The sequence below is a fragment of the Archocentrus centrarchus genome, chromosome 12 (genome assembly GCF_007364275.1).
Source record: "Archocentrus centrarchus isolate MPI-CPG fArcCen1 chromosome 12, fArcCen1, whole genome shotgun sequence".
Classification (NCBI taxonomy): Eukaryota; Metazoa; Chordata; class Actinopteri; order Cichliformes; family Cichlidae; genus Archocentrus; species Archocentrus centrarchus.
The window spans coordinates 21599242-21617065 of NC_044357.1; the positions used below are offsets into that span (position 1 = coordinate 21599242).

At 42.7% G+C, this 17824-nt stretch overlaps 1 protein-coding gene across 4 annotated transcripts in view; it reads right to left on the bottom strand.

The window, feature by feature from the left end:
* Positions 1-17824, bottom strand: part of si:ch211-196i2.1 (collagen alpha-1(I) chain) — a 103379-nt gene that overhangs the window by 57255 nt on the left and 28300 nt on the right. For 3 of the 4 annotated variants that reach the window (XR_004020726.1, XM_030743333.1, XM_030743332.1), the window contains exons 5-6: positions 14619-14756; positions 14153-14233 (exon numbers count right to left, since the gene is read on the bottom strand). Coding sequence is in view for 3 of the 4 variants with exons in the window: in XM_030743333.1 (XP_030599193.1) it covers positions 14153-14233; positions 14619-14756 (219 nt within the window). In the remaining variant the exon portion in view is untranslated. Of the gene's footprint in view, positions 1-2836; positions 2968-14152; positions 14234-14618; positions 14757-17824 lie in introns of those variants that run through there. The other variant, XM_030743334.1, reaches the window with a different exon arrangement.

Consider the following 17824-nt stretch of genomic DNA (forward strand, 5'->3'; position numbering starts at 1 on the left):
CGCTAATACTTCAGTCAGATGGTAACTGTTGATTTTGTTTCTGCAGTTGAATTCAAAGCTTTCATTGTCCGTGACTTGTTTCTCTCAGGATATTGAAACTCGAAGGAAACCCCTGATTTGATTTTATTATTTTCACCCATATTGTTTGTTGTTTTCGGTCTAATAATAGGAACATTTTTTGAAGAACGTTGAAAATTTTAACAAAGTAGTTTATCTTCTTTAATCTAAATATGCCTGTCTAGGCTGCCTGTCAGACTTTTGCATTGCAAGCAGTGAAAACTGTAAGCAAAAGGCAGATGGACTGACTTATTAGAGACAGTGCGATGTCATCTAACTGCACTTGGCTGCAGGGAAGAGTCACAGCTAAGTTACATTTGGAAATCTAGCACATGCTGATGGCAAGAGATTTAAAATCTTGTTTCTGATGGTCTAATGAGAACAAAGCTTTTATCATATATGTGAGCGTTTATTAAAACTGCAAACAGCCTTATCGTGGCTGTAGCTGGCATTAGTATCGATATGATGAGCCAATTAATTGACAAGACATGTGCCCAATGACTTAAAGGTAATGCCCTTTGCAATTCTAGCTGCCAGACAGTGAAGCGGGTAAATTTATTGGCTTAAACATTTTCACATCTACAAATGCTTAGCTAATACATACAAGTATTAAGGGCATAACTGTGTTTCTCCATTTGTTTTTCAGGGTGCTTTTCCAGCCTTCAAGGCAACCACTGGTCCAACTTGCAGGGACTTGAATCTTTCTAATCCATCATATTGTCTTTTTATCATCTCAGTTACAATACCATTGCCTGGTAATGCTTTTGGAATGAATGTACAATTGTATCAGTTCCATTAAAACAAACTCAAAGCATTTTTCATCCACTTTTAAAAAGAGAGAGAGAGAGAGATCATGATTTAACTTATCGTGTCACTCTTAACAAAGACAGTAAATAAAATTTATGGCAGCTGCTGACAGGGCATACCTGAACTAGATTAATGGCTATTCGCAAAAAGCTCAAGTCTCAGGAGGCATACGGAGCTGACAGTAATAAGAAATCTATGGGGGCCAAACAGCCTGACAAAAGTGCCGCAGGCTAGAGCGCTATCATCAACGCACACACACAGACAATGATGACTCGCTCCTACAAAGGGCTAATCAAACGGCAAGGGCCGTAAATCTCGTCAAGACACAGGTATGCAGGTGCTCTCAAACCGGCTAGGTTTTTCAAGCAGCAGTGGGCAGCTTGGCCCGGAAAACACTGTGTTGTTGTCAGGTGTTTCAGGATGAGGACAGGACTCAACTCTAAAGGGATCAAAATAAGACAAAAGAAAATCAGCAAGCCCTACGGTGAGGTTCATGTTTTCAGTTGAATTCTAACAGTCCTTGCAATGTCTCAGGTGAAGAGGACAAGACACGCCGTAAAGCAAGGCAATCACTATAAGCTATAATTTTAATGTCTTCTAGTGATATGTGTGTTTATCAGGATTGCCATGTGCACACAAGACAGCGTGTGACTCGGCTGCAGCCTGGCAGGTCAAGTGCAGCATTAACAGCCTTATGTTCGGGGATTTTGGAACCAGCAGGACCACCCATGACCACCATTAGTTAGGATCAAAGCATCCACCAATTCTCAACAGTGGTGGTCTGGGTTTGGTCTGGGAATGTACAATAAGATCGTAAAGCACTGAAGAAGAGAAACACCTCAGCATTTCAAAATAAAACTGCTCTGCAACCTACCAATACTAGCTGGATTTACCAGCTTTTAAGTGTTATTACAGAGGGCTTAGTGTAATCTAAAACAGCAGTTTCTTACTGTAAAAAATAAATAAATACTGGACTGTGCTGTAGTTTTACTGGTCTTTCTGTTAATATTTACAGCATTTATGGTTTTCAAATGTATTCACAAAGAACAATAATTACTGTTAAAACATTTCCTTTATTTTTAAGCAGTTTCCACACTCCATAGAAAGCTTAAAATCAGCTGGAGAACCTCCAAACAGGGCTACATTTGTCTAATATAATATTCTGAATCAAAAAAAAAAATGGAGCAAGGGGTGTGCTTTTTCCACTCAACGTTCTCATCAATAATGCAAATTATTGCACATGAAAGATCCCAGGTTCGAGACCAGGTGAAGACACAAACCCAGCCTCACGGGTCGCCAGCTAGTGTACTCCAAGTGCTGCTCCCAAGCCTGGATAAATGGGATGGTTGCATCAGGAAGGACATTTGGCATAAAATCTGTGCCAGATCATCTGCTGAGGAGAGCACTTGGGAAATGTACCCAGTTCTGAACGGCAATGAAAATGTCTTTAAATTATTGTCAAAAGCAAAACCAACAAATCTGATTCAACACGTCACCCAATCATTTTTATTTGGTGAAGGTCCAAAACAATGCAAAAAAGAGGCACATGGTAACATCTGGCTCTTTCATGTCCGGTATTCCTCAGTCTTCCAGTCTTTGATGATGATGTTACAAACCAGAATTAGTTGCATTATTCAGAATGTCTGATAAAATCGTCAATAGCGGTTTAGAAATACAAATCCCAATTCAGTGTTATCTAAAATGCTGGAGGCATGTCCAAGTATAACGCCTGTTTATAAAGTTTATAAACCCTGCCTATAAGAGCAGCTTTAGGGTATTTTTTAAGTTGAAAATAACAGTCCAGTCCAGTTAGAACCAAAAAACATAGAAAAGTCAAACTCATTAAAAGCACCTCTACACTGCGTGCAGTTCACTCTTGTCCAGAGTGCAACACAACATACTTTGCATCAGAGCAGAAGACCCCAAAGAAAAAGTTAAAATTTGTATATGTGTGAGCTGTAGCAGGGAGTACCTTTCCATCCCGTCGCCTTTGACCTTGCACACGCAACCCCAATAAATCCAGCAACAGGCATCCCAGCACCAAGTACCATCCAACATGGTAGCGCATGACTGCAAGAGACACTGCAGGTCTGTCTGCGCTTGAGCTCAGCTCAGATTGTACCCACAGGCAAACCTCAGCACAGAAGGCTGAGCCAGCTCCCAAAAGACACACCCACACACCTACTGGGTACACGCTCAGCACCCAAACATACAGGTTGCATAAATAATACATCTGATCTGGCACATGAAGAGACTACTGTAGCTCAGGGTTGCCTGGGCAATTGTTGAGAAAAGATGAGAGTGACAGTAACAACTGCAGTGTGGGTCCAATATGAATTTTAAAGTCTTGTGAATAATACATTCTACTCTCTCTGACACAGAAAATGTCACAGCAGGCATCGACTGTTATAAACATATTAAATCCACGACATCCAAAGTGCCAGCTCTCAGCTAACCAAGACTGAGGTTGTGAGTGAACATCTGATTGCAGCAAGCTTTTGGCACTAAACTCTAACCGCAACATGACGGGCAACTGAAAATCTGCTTGAATTAAGGCAGTGACTGTTCATTCCAACCGAGCAGAGCAGGATGAAGGAAAGCAGGGATAAGGAAGATGTGAGGGAATCCCCACTGCTTTCACACATGGTTGGAAGGAGCCTGTACAATGGAAGGAAAAAAAAAATCTCTGGGGGAATTAGAGGAGGGGAAGCCACAGTTCCCAGATTCAGTGAAATAACCACAGCTAAGAGAACATTTGAGGGGAAATATTCACGGCGGATTCTCTGAGGTTGGCTTGATTTACACAACCGTGTCGACGCAGGGAGGAGACCCCCCTCTGCACTAAAAGTCAAAAACAGCAGGGCACCTCGGTGTCACCGGAAGCATTACTTCATGTCTATTAGGACCAAAAGGCGAGGTGGTCTAGCATAAACAGCAATATAAAACATGAGAGCAGAGGGAGGTTGACTCAGGGTGAACAGAACCTCTGCGGGTGCTTTCGAACTGCAGGGCAGATGTGCAGGATGGGGGGGGGCACCAGTGATCTCTTTTTAATTTTCAACTATTTCCCAGCACATCTTCTTCTTCCTGGCCACATAATGGCTTCCAGAGGGCTCTTCTCTCTGCACTGAAAACGTCATTTTTATTGAACTTTAACAGCTGGAACTTGAATCGCAGGTATTTCTGCCCTCATGAAAGCAAAATTTGCTGATGTGGCACTCGTCCGACTTTTCACCACCTAGCATGTAACCATTTATCTTCACAGCCTAGATGTCGTGTTCTAAATTACAGATGCGGAGAGGGAAAATTATTAGTATGAGCATGTTGGGACTTCTCATGTGGAGAAAACGGTCCTGCGCTGCTTAGCGACAAAGAGAAAGCAGCAGCTACAGCAACATTTCTTCCTTCCCTCTGTTTCCATCTCCTCCTTCACCTTTTTCCAAGCATCTCTGCTTCCTTTATACTTCATGGTTTGACTTGTCTGTAATTATTTTATATTGGAAACAGTTCTAAACCTTTCCACGCATTTGAAAAATGATTGCTGAATGAATGCTGACGTGCGTAACAGAAAAGCTTGACAGTATGCAGAACTGTCCTCTTGACTTAAAAAGAAAGAAATGTCATTCAGATACATAAAGCATGCTTCTTCATCCTTACTCTCTAATTAGCAAGTATTTGCAAATAGCAAATGCTGCATGCCCTTTGCTGAGCCTTTGATGCATCAACAGAAAAAGAACAGAAAAGCATGCTTTTAGTTCCAAAATCAGTCACACCAGATGAATTGTTGAGGATTGTTTTAATATTAATCTTTATTTTATTATGCTGTCTGGAGGAAAACATTTTTTCTATCATTGCTGTCCTCTTTCTGTTCTGGTGTAGTTGCACTGCAGTGCCTCAGCACTTTGGTTACAGAGACCCCAGCTTGGACAGATCTCAAAGTGTTTTGTAAAACATTTAAGAGATTTTATTGACCTTTTGAAGATATGGTTCAAAATAAATCCTAACGGAGCGATAACTGAACACAAGCGTGAAAAAAAGAATGATGCCATGTGAACACATTACTGTAAACCTCAGGGGAGTTAAAAATTAAGATAAAACAGACGTGCCAAAAACAAACTGCAGTTCCTCAGATGGCCACTTGAGGCTGACTAAGAAGGCTTCAATTTATGCATTAATAGGAGCGTGGCCACTTTAAATGACATGTAGGTGCCAAAAGCAGTATCAAACTAGTAGACTGCCAACCTGAAACTTCTAACCATGCTTATGACGTGAGTGGAAACTGGATCATTTTTAACGTAATTATCTGCCAAATATCATGGCCTGTTGTGTGGTTAATAGTACTAATAGTGTGTTCAAGAAGTTTTAGTGAACTTGTATTTTTTTACGTACGTTGCTTAGTACTGTCTCTGTGTCTATGTGATGCATTCCAAGCTTCCTACTGCTTGTGCTACATAATTTAAAGTGTGGTTTTATGCTTGACGTTTTCACAAACGTATCAAAAGTGATGTCACAACTTTTAGCGCAGTTTGACTTGTGTGTTTCTCGTTTTTGGATCCTGATGCACGGCCAACACAGGCAGCATGAAGACACAAGTGTCCGATTGCCTTGGCCATTTCAATGATATATCAGTGCAGGAGCTCAGAGATTCTGAGATCGCAGAGCGGGAGCTGCGACAAAATCTCGATACATTTGCTTATGGTTTCAACTTTTTTTACTCCTATACCAATGCTGGCTCAGAGGTTTTTTTCTGAGTGGCAACATCTATCGCTGAGGGGAAGACTGCAGTAAGCTGAGGGCACCTCAACCACAAATGATGATGGGGCTGTGGTGACACCACAGCTGGCATGTGACACAACCAATATGTTCACCATAAAGTAGCCTTAGCATGTCACTATCTCGTCCCAGTCCTCGTCCTTATAGCTCCAACGCAATGGCCACAATGCTCAAATCTAAGCCTTAACGTACATCTTCACAAACCAGTGGATGACATCATTGCAGCTCTCTCCTACAGTACCTGTGTGCCACTAACATTTATTAATATGTTTAACAAAGAAAGCTACTGGTGACTGAGTTTGTTTTTTTGGCTTACAGACACACTACCCTGAGCATGCCTGATCTCATCTAGTATTAAAAGCTAAGCTAGGTTGGGCCTATTTAGTACTTGGGAATAATACTTGCCCCGGGGCTATAATCCAGGGGCAGCTCCTTTCCCTCCTTCTGCCTCTTTTTGCCAGTTGAACACCTAACAAATATATATTTCTAGAACAGAGCAAAATTGATTTAATTGTGGCATTTTAAGGAATGTGAAGTATTCTGGCATGAGAAGGTGCTGACTTTGGCAATAATGTGATATGGCAGGAATGGTACTATGATGGTTAAGGATCATTTCTAAGCTTTCTGTCCACAGTGCACAGTTTAAACTCGTTCAGCTTTCTCAACAATCACATGATACAATAGCAATAACATTCATAAATATTAAAAGAGGCTCTCATGTCCTCGTAGGGTTGAATGCAAGCTAACCTGGCCATCTTACGCTCTCTGCAGTCCAGCTGGATGAAGCTGACTCAGCTAAAGTGAGAGGTCAGGTGTCAAGTGAGGGGAAAAAAATAGATAAGTTGCTTCATATGTAAATAAGCCAGAAAATCCATGTTGAAACATCTGTGGAATCAAAAGAAATCCTTTCAGTTGTCAGGCCAAAATGACACAAGATGTATCCGTAACTCATTAACAGGCAGCTCTGAAATAACAAGACTCAGTCTTTACCGATGCTCGGGCTACGTCAGGACATCAAAAATTTCATCTCGTGTAAAGCGAGCCACTCGCGCCAGACTGAGCGAGTCATGGAAAAGTGTCAGAATGATGGATCATTTTCCCTCACCTCTTTGCTTTTGTCTCAGTGGGACAGTTAAAAGCCATTGTTTGACAAGTTTTATGAAAGGGGGGCCTCTCCAGAGACCCCAACGGAAACACTTGGAAGTGAAAGGACATGGAACAGGGAACATTACGGTCATAGGTGTGTGTCTGTGTGCGTGTGTGTGCCTCCCTCTCTCTCTCTCTGACACTGTTAGGGATCATGTGTAAGCAGTGCTGTAACTATAAAAACCACTTCAACAAACTGGATTCAGTTGCCTGGTGACATTCAACATAGAAAAACAATCAAACACAAGCTTTATCGTGCTCTCCAGCACTCTCCTCCTCTTTCTTGTCTTTTGCACATGGCAAAAAAATCTGAACACACACACCTTCTAGTAGACCGTAACTTTAGGAAGTTAATTTGTTGATTACTTCCACAGATAATCCGTTGTTTGGCCCAGTGGTTCAGGGAACCCTCACAGGCTGAAACACTTTTAAGGACCCCATCATAATCCTAAAACTGATGCAGCTTGTTTGGGATTAGCAGTTTTTAGATACTTGTGGACTGAAATATTTGTCCATGTTCACCAACTAGCTGGCTCACAAGCCTGGCCACACAGCAGCAGGATCAGTTAATTATGTCATGTGTCACAAATTTCTATTGGCCCAGAGATAAAGTGAAAGAAAGTAATGGACGCAATTTTCTTGCTTTATTATCTGTCCATGATCTTTTTTTAAATGACACAGCCTGAACTCATTTTGACGATCACTCGTTTAGCCTATTAAACGTCTGCCAATAATATAAAACGGGCATCAAATTCGCCTCAGCGCATATTGATGACTTACCATTAAATGTCTTGTTCGACCAAAACTCTAACATAAGTGATTACATAAAATAGGCGAAAAACAACATGTGCTTACAATTTGAGAAGCTGTAAATGACAAAGAGAATTTGCGAAACAAAGTAACTCTGACTAATACGGGACACGCTAATTATGAGTTCAAAGGAGTCAGCGTGCACTCAGGTTCACAGTTCTGACTCCCACTGGTGTTAACATCTTTGTGCACATTGGAGGAGCTGTACATTCACTGGTTGAGAGCCATGTCCCTAAAGAGAGCACCTGTCAAGTGAGCCCAGAAGGGACATTCATCAACTCAGGAAACCCCAACAAGGAGGCCCGCCAGTCAGAAATGTTATGTTTCAAAGATGACGACAGTAGAGTTCAACAAAAGACAAAGAGGTCTGGTTAATTTGTTTCAGTTACTTTTTTTTTTTTTAAAGAAGTAAAGATTCTGTAAAGAGCCAGAGAAAACTGTATCGCCACAGGTAGGGTTTGTATGGATGCAATGAGAGACAAGCAGCAGGAAAATAGTTATATTCTTACTCCCTGGTTTCCTGTTACCTACATGAGAAGCTGCGATTCTCACTTACTTTCAATTATCATTAACCTGTCGAGAATAAGCAGGTAACTGTAGCTTTTTAGCTGATTAACTGCCCGAAAATGCCATTCAGAAATTCCCAAGACTTAAATGCAAAGACTTAAAGAGACAGAAGTAGACAGTGACATGTAAAAGTGTCAGCAGAGGCGGATTCAGACGCAATTAGAAACAGAAACAGATGACCAGAGACAGCGAGATAATTACGTGAGAAAGTGTGATGCAGCCATATGAAGAAGATTTCAGTGACTATTAAGAGCTGGGGCAGCATGTTCCTACAAAAAAGGTCCAGACAACACAAAACAGCAGGGAGAGGTCTCAGTCGTGTGCATCATCAAAAAGGAATCCCAATGCCATCCTGATGTAGAAACTCTGTGCCTGGTGGGGCTGGTGAGGCACGACATGGTCTGCTTTTCTTCTTTTTTTTTTTTAAATTCAAGGTTGTAGTAGCTTCTCTGTCTGTACACTACTGCATATTTAAAGAGAAACAGACTCTCACTGATTATTTAAGCTATATTCTGTATACACAAAAACGTAAATTCAAACCAGCTTTGTTTTTCCGTTGTTTCGGAACATATGTCGCCCTCTTTGTTTCCATGTTTCAAACATATGGTGATTCCAGAAACACCCTGCAAGTGCCAGTATATGCATTTCAAAAAACTGTATATTGTTTGGTCCATGAGAGCGAATAAGAGTGTTTAATCATAACAAAAGCATATACACATGTCGGCATCCTAAGGCTCATGTTGGATGTGATCATGAGATTAAAACATTCATCATCATTGACATGATTTTAAACACAGAGATCTTAAGTAGAAACAAATGCATCAGCTGTTACAGAGAGGGAGGTGGTTTCATTTGATAAGGGGGCCCACTATACATCTCCATAAATATTGCAATTAATGTGATGTTAACACTACATTTTCACACATTTTCTAATCACCTTTTTATTTCTGCATGGCCAAAAACATGACGTCTGTGACCGATCATTGCGTGGGTGCTCGCACAAACAGTGACTGAACATTCGGTCACTTTTAAACTAGATGACGTGTCTTCAAATATGTCACAGAAGATGAGGAGAGCCGTGTTATAACTGTTTCCAGTTTTACTTTGAATCACGCATCAACTGGAGTCTGCAAAGTGCAGCCAAAAGCGAGTTAATCCCCAAAGTTGTAATGCCCAGCAGAAATAACTTTTCAGCCTGGCACTGTACCAGGCTGATTTTACACTTCCCGTCACTCAAAGCTGCTTTGAGTGACAGGTGAGAGCCAACTAGGAAACTAGCTGTGTGCTAGGCTTCACCTTGTCAAACATGTTTGTGGTGTCGGTGCCTTTTGGGCACCACTCAAGATGGCGCCGGTGAGGTCAGCAGCCGTCGTACCTGCTCCTACGCTTTGTTTGTATATATTAGGTTTAGCTCTAATTTTGGACTTTATAATTCCGCCTGCTCTGTGTCATATCACGTATGACAGACAGACTCTTTTTAATATCAGAATACAGCACTCTGGCTGTATTCTGACACCTTTTTCTCCCGACCCGACTTGGCCTCGGGAGATACTGCGTTTCCAGTGGGCCAGCTCAAACAAAGGACGGACCAGGTCACGGACAAGGCCCCGAGGGAAAAGAGCCGGCGTAAGAGAGAGGCTGAGGCGCAGAGCGCACCAAACGCCACTGCCGAGCATCCTGTTGGCTAATGTCCAGTCACTGGATAACAAGCTGGACGAACTCAGGGCCAGGATACAGTTTCAGAGGGACATAAGGGACTGCAACATCATCTGTCTCACGGAGACATGGCTGACTCCCCTCATACCGGACCACGCCGTACAGCCGTCGGAGTTCTTCAGTGTTCATCGCACGGACAGAACGAGTGAGTCTGGAAAATCAAGAGGAGGAGGTGTGTGCCTAATGATTAATAACAACTGGTGTGACAGTAGGAATGTTGTCCTTCTGAAACAATCATGTTCACCTAACCTGGAGCTCCTAACCCTGAAATGCCGTCCCCACTACCTGCCCCGCGAGTTTACGTCGGTCATCTTCAGCGCCGTCTATATTCCACCTCAGGCGGACACAAACACTGCACTATCCGAGCTACATGAGGCTATTTCCACCTATCAGGCTAACCAGCGTGATGCGGCTCTCATCGTAGCCGGGGACTTTAACAGTGCAAACTTGAAAAAGCTGATACCGGAGTTGATTCAACACATCGACTGCCCCACCAGAGGAGAGAGGACCCTAGACCACTGCTATTCTCCATTCAAAGATGGCTACAAAGCAAAGCCTCTTCTGCCTTTTGGGAAGTCTGACCACACCTCTGTCCTTCTCATGCCGAAATACAAACAACGGCTCAGGCAGGAACCCCCTGCTGTGAGAGAAGTGACACGGTGGTCTGATCAAACAGAGGCCGCTCTGCAGGGTGCGTTGGATTCAACCGACTGGGACATGTTTCGCAGCAGCGCGGGCGGAGACATCGAGGAGTTTACGGAAACTGTTGTGGGATTTATTGGGAAAGTTGTTGAAGACACTTCACTTAGGAGGACCATCAGGACTTTTCCCAACCAGAAGCCGTGGGTGGATAAATCTGTCCGCGACGCCCTGAGGTCCCGCACCGTTGCCTACAACTCCGGCCTCGCCTCTGGGAACATGGAGGACTACAAGGTTGCATCATACAACGTCCGCAGAGCGGTGAAAGAGGCAAAACATCGCTACGGCCGCAGACTGGAACAGCAACTACAACAGTCTGACCCCAGGGGACTGTGGCAGGGACTACGCACCATCACGGACTACAAAGCACCACACACACACCCGGTGAGTGCCGACGCTTCTCTGGCTGATGAACTCAACATCTTCTTTGCGCGCTTTGAGTCGGGAAGCCGACAGCCCGCTGCGCTCCCGGCCAGAGGGGCGGAGACACTCACTGTGACGGAGCGCGACGTGAGGAGGGCGTTTAGACGTGTAAACACCAGGAAAGCGGCTGGACCAGACGGTATTAGTGGACGTGTCCTTAAGACCTGCGCTGACCAGCTGGCACCTGTGTTTACAGTGATATTCAACCTCTCACTGAAACTGTGTGTGATTCCCACCTGCTTTAAAAAGTCCATCATAGTCCCTGTCCCAAAGAAACCACACCCCAGCAGCCCCAATGACTTCAGGCCCATAGCGCTCACCTCTGTGGTGATGAAGTGTTTTGAGAGACTCATCAAGACATTCATCACCTCCTCACTGCCCACCACCCTCGACCCACTACAGTTTGCATACCGGCCAGACAGATCCACAGATGACGCCATATCCTTCCTCCTCCACAAGACCCTTTCACACATAGACACTGGTAAGGGGAACTATGTGAGAGTGCTGTTTGTAGATTACAGCTCAGCATTCAACACCATAGTTCCCTCCAGGCTGGTCTCTAAGCTGCTGGACCTGGGCCTGGGCCCATCCCTGTGCAGGTGGGTTCACAGCTTCCTGACCAGCAGACCACAGGTGGTACGAGTGGGTCACCTCACCTCATCCTCCCTCACCCTCAACACTGGATCCCCCCAAGGCTGTGTGCTCAGCCCTCTGCTGTACTCACTGTACACCCATGACTGCGAGGCCACGTCAGAGTCCAACGTCATCATCAAGTTTGCTGACGACACTGCTGTTGTGGGACTAATCTCTCACAATGAGGAGACAGCCTACAGGAGAGAGGTCTCCCGCCTGGAGAACTGGTGCCAGGAGAACCACCTCCTGCTCAACGTCAGCAAAACAAAGGAACTGATCGTGGACTTCAGCAGGAAGCAGCAGAGGGACTACCATCCACTTGTCATCAGTGGTGCTGAGGTGGAAAGAGTGGACACCTTCAAATACCTGGGAGTGACCATCTCACAGGACCTGTCCTGGACTCATCACATAAACATCACTGTGAAGAAGGCCAGACAGCGTCTCTACCTCCTCAGGCGGCTGAGAGACTTCAAGCTCCCACTCAAGGTGCTCAGGAACTTTTACACCTGCACCATCGAGAGCATCATGCGTGGGAGCATCACCACCTGGATGGGAAACTGCACCAAGCAGGACTTCATGGCCCTAAAAAGGGTGGTTCGTTCAGCTGAACGGACCATCAGAACCACCCTCCCCAACCTGCAGGACATTTACACCAAGCAGTGCAGGCTGAGGGCCATGAAGATCCTAAAACAGCCCAGCCACCCTGGACACTCTCTCTTCTCCCTGCTCCCATCAGGCCGGCGTTACCGCTGCCTGAGGGCTAAGACTGAAAGGTTGAAGAAGAGTTTTTACCCACAAGCCATCCGTCTGCTCAACTCTGAGCCCTAACTGGACCATTATTGCACAGTGTAAATATTATAATTTAAAAAGTGTGTATAGTGTATAGTATATAGAGTATAGTGTATAGTGTGAATTACTTTTTTTTATTTTTATTCTTCTTATTTATATGTGTGTGTATATAAGGTTGCAGGTACAAAATACATTTCACTGTGCATTGTACTGTGTATAACTGTGCATGTGACAAATAAACACTATCTTATCTTATCTTATCTTATCTTATCTTATCTTATCTTATCTTATCTTATCTTATTTTTAATGCAATTAGCTGACAAATAATATGGACTGCTGTGCATATTACTTAGCACTAATTAGCAGGTATCTATCTCTGTTCACATGTTCTATAGATGAAGCTTGCTAACCAAGTGTCACCCTGTTCACTGTGACCTTAGTACTCCAGATTTCATCCAAATATGGTCACTTCTGGTTCAAGAAACTATGGCACCAGCCTACATAGAGTATAAAGTGTGGATGTAGTTTCCAGGTCTGAGGTCTGAAGCTACAGTACATGGTGCCTTAAACCAGTTTTTTTCTTTACACTGCTGCCAGCAGAAGGCGACTCCTCTAGCTACAAAAAGACTTCTGGTTGGTTTCTAATGAGAAAAATGGCCCTTGGTTGCCTTCATCTGTGACTCTTCCAAGTTTCTGGAATACAGTGAATAAAACTTGAGGTTCATTTATGTGCTCATTGGCTAACGACTCGTTAATAACAAATTGTTAGCCAGTGAGCGTGTAGTGTCCTCGTTTTTTTTTTTTTTTGTCAGATCCATGCCTTGCTTGTCACATGCACCAAAAATCTATCAGATCATCCAAAAGCAAATTTAATGGTAATAATTAGGTTGCTTCTTTAATAATCTGTGATAATGTGTTTGAATTTTGAACTTCAAATTACTAGTCAGCCTCTGATTCATGGCTGTTCTATCATGCTCCTTGTAAGAGATTCACCTCTTCCCATAGAAGATGGATGGGGGTTAGGGTTTCGGGCTCCACCCGGCTCACCACTCATAATGTTTTTCTGCACGAAAGCTGCCGGTTTCAGTTTAATAGTGTCAGAAAACAATACTCTGATTTGAATCCAGATGAGCCACTGATTACATACTCAGTATCGGAAGCAGCTGTGCTGATTATTACTGTTTTTCAAATATTCAAAATAAAACCACTAATCCATTCCCAAATTGCATTTGGCAAAGATCAAAAGAAATCAGCCATTTGTGCAATTTATCAAATCAGACTTTTAGCCTCGGTGAAGAGATGAGGCCTTTTGCAGGCCACAGCAAAGACCAGTGAGCAGACACACACAATGTCTCACAGAACAAGCACTCACACAAACATATGCAGTCCGCACATCCACACATGCAAAGTGGACCAGTCAGCCAAAGACAGAAGGTGGGACTGCTGGACAGGCTCTCTGACGCCTGAGGCTCAATACAGCAGGCCTAATTAATGACAGGCACTGGACTGGTGGTTTCACAGACACAGACACCAGACCAGTGTTGGGTATATACAACTGCAGCTGGCAGCATGTCCGCACTCGGTTATAAGCTGCCCACACGCTCTCACTGCAGCTTCAGGCAACAGCTGTGAAATCAGCTTTTTTTAATGTGTCCAACACATGAATGAAACGTGAATTTATGGACTGTTCTGGTTAATAATTAACATTTAAGACATCTAATATCCTACTTACAGTTCGGCCAAAGCTCAGTAAGGACTCGTCCTTTGGATCCCCCAGCAGGTCCTCCAGGTCATTTGAGGACAGCAATATATTCTGTGTGGAAACAGAGGCGACAATTTCTAAATTCCAAAACCACAACCAGAGGCTGCTCAGGCTTACACTGATGAACAACCAAACACTCAAGAGTTGTTAAATCCACCAGACTGGATCAAAACCACAGGAGTCAGCACAGTTTTTATTTGAAATCCTCTAGTAATCTTTTATAAAGCTTATATTATAGTATATAACAGATTCTGCTGTCAGTTTATTAACTGCAGGCATCTGAGTGTTTGCATTGTGGGCTTCAAAAGGCATGGATGGCTTCACCTTAAACACCTCAGTGACATGTTAGAGGGCTGCTGTGTATACAACTCAAAAGAAAGTTTTCCTGACTTAATTTCTGCTTTTTGTTTTTTTTTTTTAATTCATCTTTCCTCACCTGCAGTGCGTTGTTGGTGCGTGGCGAGCGGGGAGGCTTGTTGGGGGTGGTGTTACTGCAGTGGGGTGGGTGGTGGCTGCAGTGCTGCTGTGCAGCATCTGGATCACCCATCAGAAAGGCCAGCTGTCGAAGATGACCCTGTGCAGAGAGAGATTAAACACACTGTGAGCAGCATGATCGAACATGCAGCATGAAGACACGACATCAGAAAAGTAAATATCTCAGTGAAATTTCTGTCTGGATAGCGTGACATACCAGAAGTTTTTCTATGGTAATTTAATTTACCTGTAATTGAATTGTGATATTAAGTTGCAAAATAAAAAAAAATACATGGGAATATTTTAATATTCAATTGAAAAAAATATCTAGGTAGATTAAAACTGGGCTGCTTCCAGCGGAGCGTATGTTTTTGGATATCTTATGTTACATCTGGTGAAGAAAGCTTTTAAGGAAACCTGAGGAGGCTAAATTTCTATGCCAAGTTCTTGCTTACTTCTACAGAAGAATGTTATTAAGGATCCAAACTGGAAACATTACAAACTGGTACGGGATGTCCAAGACTAAATACAAGAGGGCACTGAAACTGCCCAGAACATCACCGACACCCATCTACTGAGCATCAGTGATACTGCTGAGGTGAGACAACTGTGGAGAGCCCAACACATCCTAAAAGTCAACAGTCACACCTGCTGCTCTCCAGCAAACGATGCAGAAGCTTCTACTGCCAAACCACCTGACTGCAGGGCACACACCACCATAAAAAACTTTATTTTAAAATCAATTATTCATGTCTTGCTTTAAAATTTTGTCAAAAGGCACTATACACCTGCAATTTCAATTATACAGCCTTGTGTTGCATAAATATGCAGCAACAACTTGCTTTGCAATGAAATTTAGTCAGATGAATGTGATGGCTTCTACTTCTTGGCTGCATTTTATAGTTCTTGGAGTCAAGCACAGACAAAAGGTTAGAAACGTGTATTTATTTAGGTGACCAGCTCTTACAAACATTCAAACACTTTGCTGAGTTTGTTATTTTTGCTTCAACTTGACCAATCATTTTAATTACCCGCAGGATCAGTGGCCATCCAGGCTCTATAAATTTAATTTAAACATACAGAACATGAGCAGTGCTGGGTGGAACAGTTGCAACTATGTTGTTACTTGTGTTACAAAGGTTCTTCAATTATCTGCTCAATGGGCAGATAGAAAGTGCCTTCTTTATTCTTCTGTGAACTTTTTGCCAACATGCATGTACAGGAGGAATGAAGGGCAAGCAGCTGACACACACACACACACACGCACACACACACACACACACGGAGCGTTTACTGCAGGTCATACATTTCTCTGCAGTTCCCAGGGTCCCTTTTCCAGTAAATCTCCATCAGGCCAAGCAAGAAAAACAAATCATGAGTAAACCTCTGCCCTCAGGTTATGCTAATAAGAATGTGTGTTTGTGTTTGTGTGTGTGTGTGTGTGTGTGTGTGCGTGTGTGTGTGTGTGTGTGTGTGTGTGTGTGTGTGTGTGTGTGTGTGTGTGTGTGTGTAGCCTGGCACAGATTTCTTTGTTTAGAAGACGAATAAACGTGACTTCCAGACTTACTGCACCTAAACTAAGTGAAACCATACATGAATGTTTGTTTACTATTCCTGTAGAAATTTAATTGTGTATGCAAATTTCTCAATGATTAGCCAAATAAAAGCATCCAGGTCCAATGAGGAAAAACTCAGTTTAGCGTTTAGCATTTTAAGAAGATACTTGCTCTCAGCTGCTTGAAATCAGAAGAAATGTGATTTCTCCATCTGAGAAATGTTATTTTTTATTTGATACAGACCTATGCTGCTGAATATGAAGAGATAATTTTTAGAGATGTTTCATGTCCTCTGGAGAAGAATCAAACCTCAAGAACCTCTGTTAGAAAAATTCCATAATGACCTTGAAATAGACTGGGGATCAAACAACACATGTCTGCTAAACACATGCATCTGCAGTATATTTTCATGAAGGACAAATATTTCTATTAATGTAATTGGTGATTGAAATATACAACAGACTTTTCTTTGAAACCAAATACAGCTGGAGCCTTGCGATGTAGCCTAAAACATGCAGCATGTACATTACTGAAGCAATCGCGTCTAAGTAATCAAATCCATTTTAAAAGCGCATGCTTTAGCACTTAGCAAATCACAGATCATTTTGTTTGTTTACAGTTTACAGCACTCAAAAATCCCTATTTCAACACTACACACATTGTGCCTCTCTTTAAAATAATTTTGTCAAGAGAACTTAATCCAGGATGAACAAATCAGTCCAAATATCACATTAGCCAAACCACACTTTGCCATCCATCGCAGCACGACTGGAGGAAACATAGAGAACAGTCAGAATTACATATAAGAGCAGAGTTCAGTTATATGTGGTTTCACTGTGCCCAGTACAAAATATTGTCCTGAGATAAGACTGTCAACACCTCAGGGCTCAGTAAAAACCTGTCACTATGGGATATATGGACGGAAAATCCATTTTAACTGATGCTAAGAACAAATCCAGATGCTGCTTCTATAATTCTCGTCCTCACCCCCACTGTGATACAGTCACTCTCCTGCTCTGATCCCCAAGCTACATCCACAGAGCTTGTTATAACAACTAACATTTGCACAGTGCATCGTGGGCCATTAAAAAAAATCAGCCTTTGATGGAAGTTTTTGCCCTGATCCTGAGATAAAAATTTGAAGGACCGTGCATGTCACATTTGATTATACAGTTCTTAGAAGAGGACCAGCAGCTTAATGAAAATAAGTAACAAGAAAGTTAACAAGGAAAAAAAAAAAGAGAGAGAGAAGCAAGCAAACAAACAGAGGTGCAAGGAAGACTGAAGACTGAGGGAAGGACACAGCCTACATCAACACCACGGTGAAGGATACTAAGACACAGGTTAACTCAGTCAAGACAATGAAAATGGACAGGGGAACAAAGAGCAAAGGAGGGAAGTAAAAACAGAACAAAACTTTAGTAAATAATCTTCAAAATAAAACAGGAAATTAAGTGAAAGAGGTTAAAAAGAACAGAGTAAGATGCAGGCATATACAGAAAGCAGAAAAGGAAAAGACTAAAAAACATTTAAAAAAAATAAGGTAATGCCTTAAGAACAGCAGCGTGACGATGACGAGCTCTCCTGCAGATTCGGTTTGGTTATCAGATTG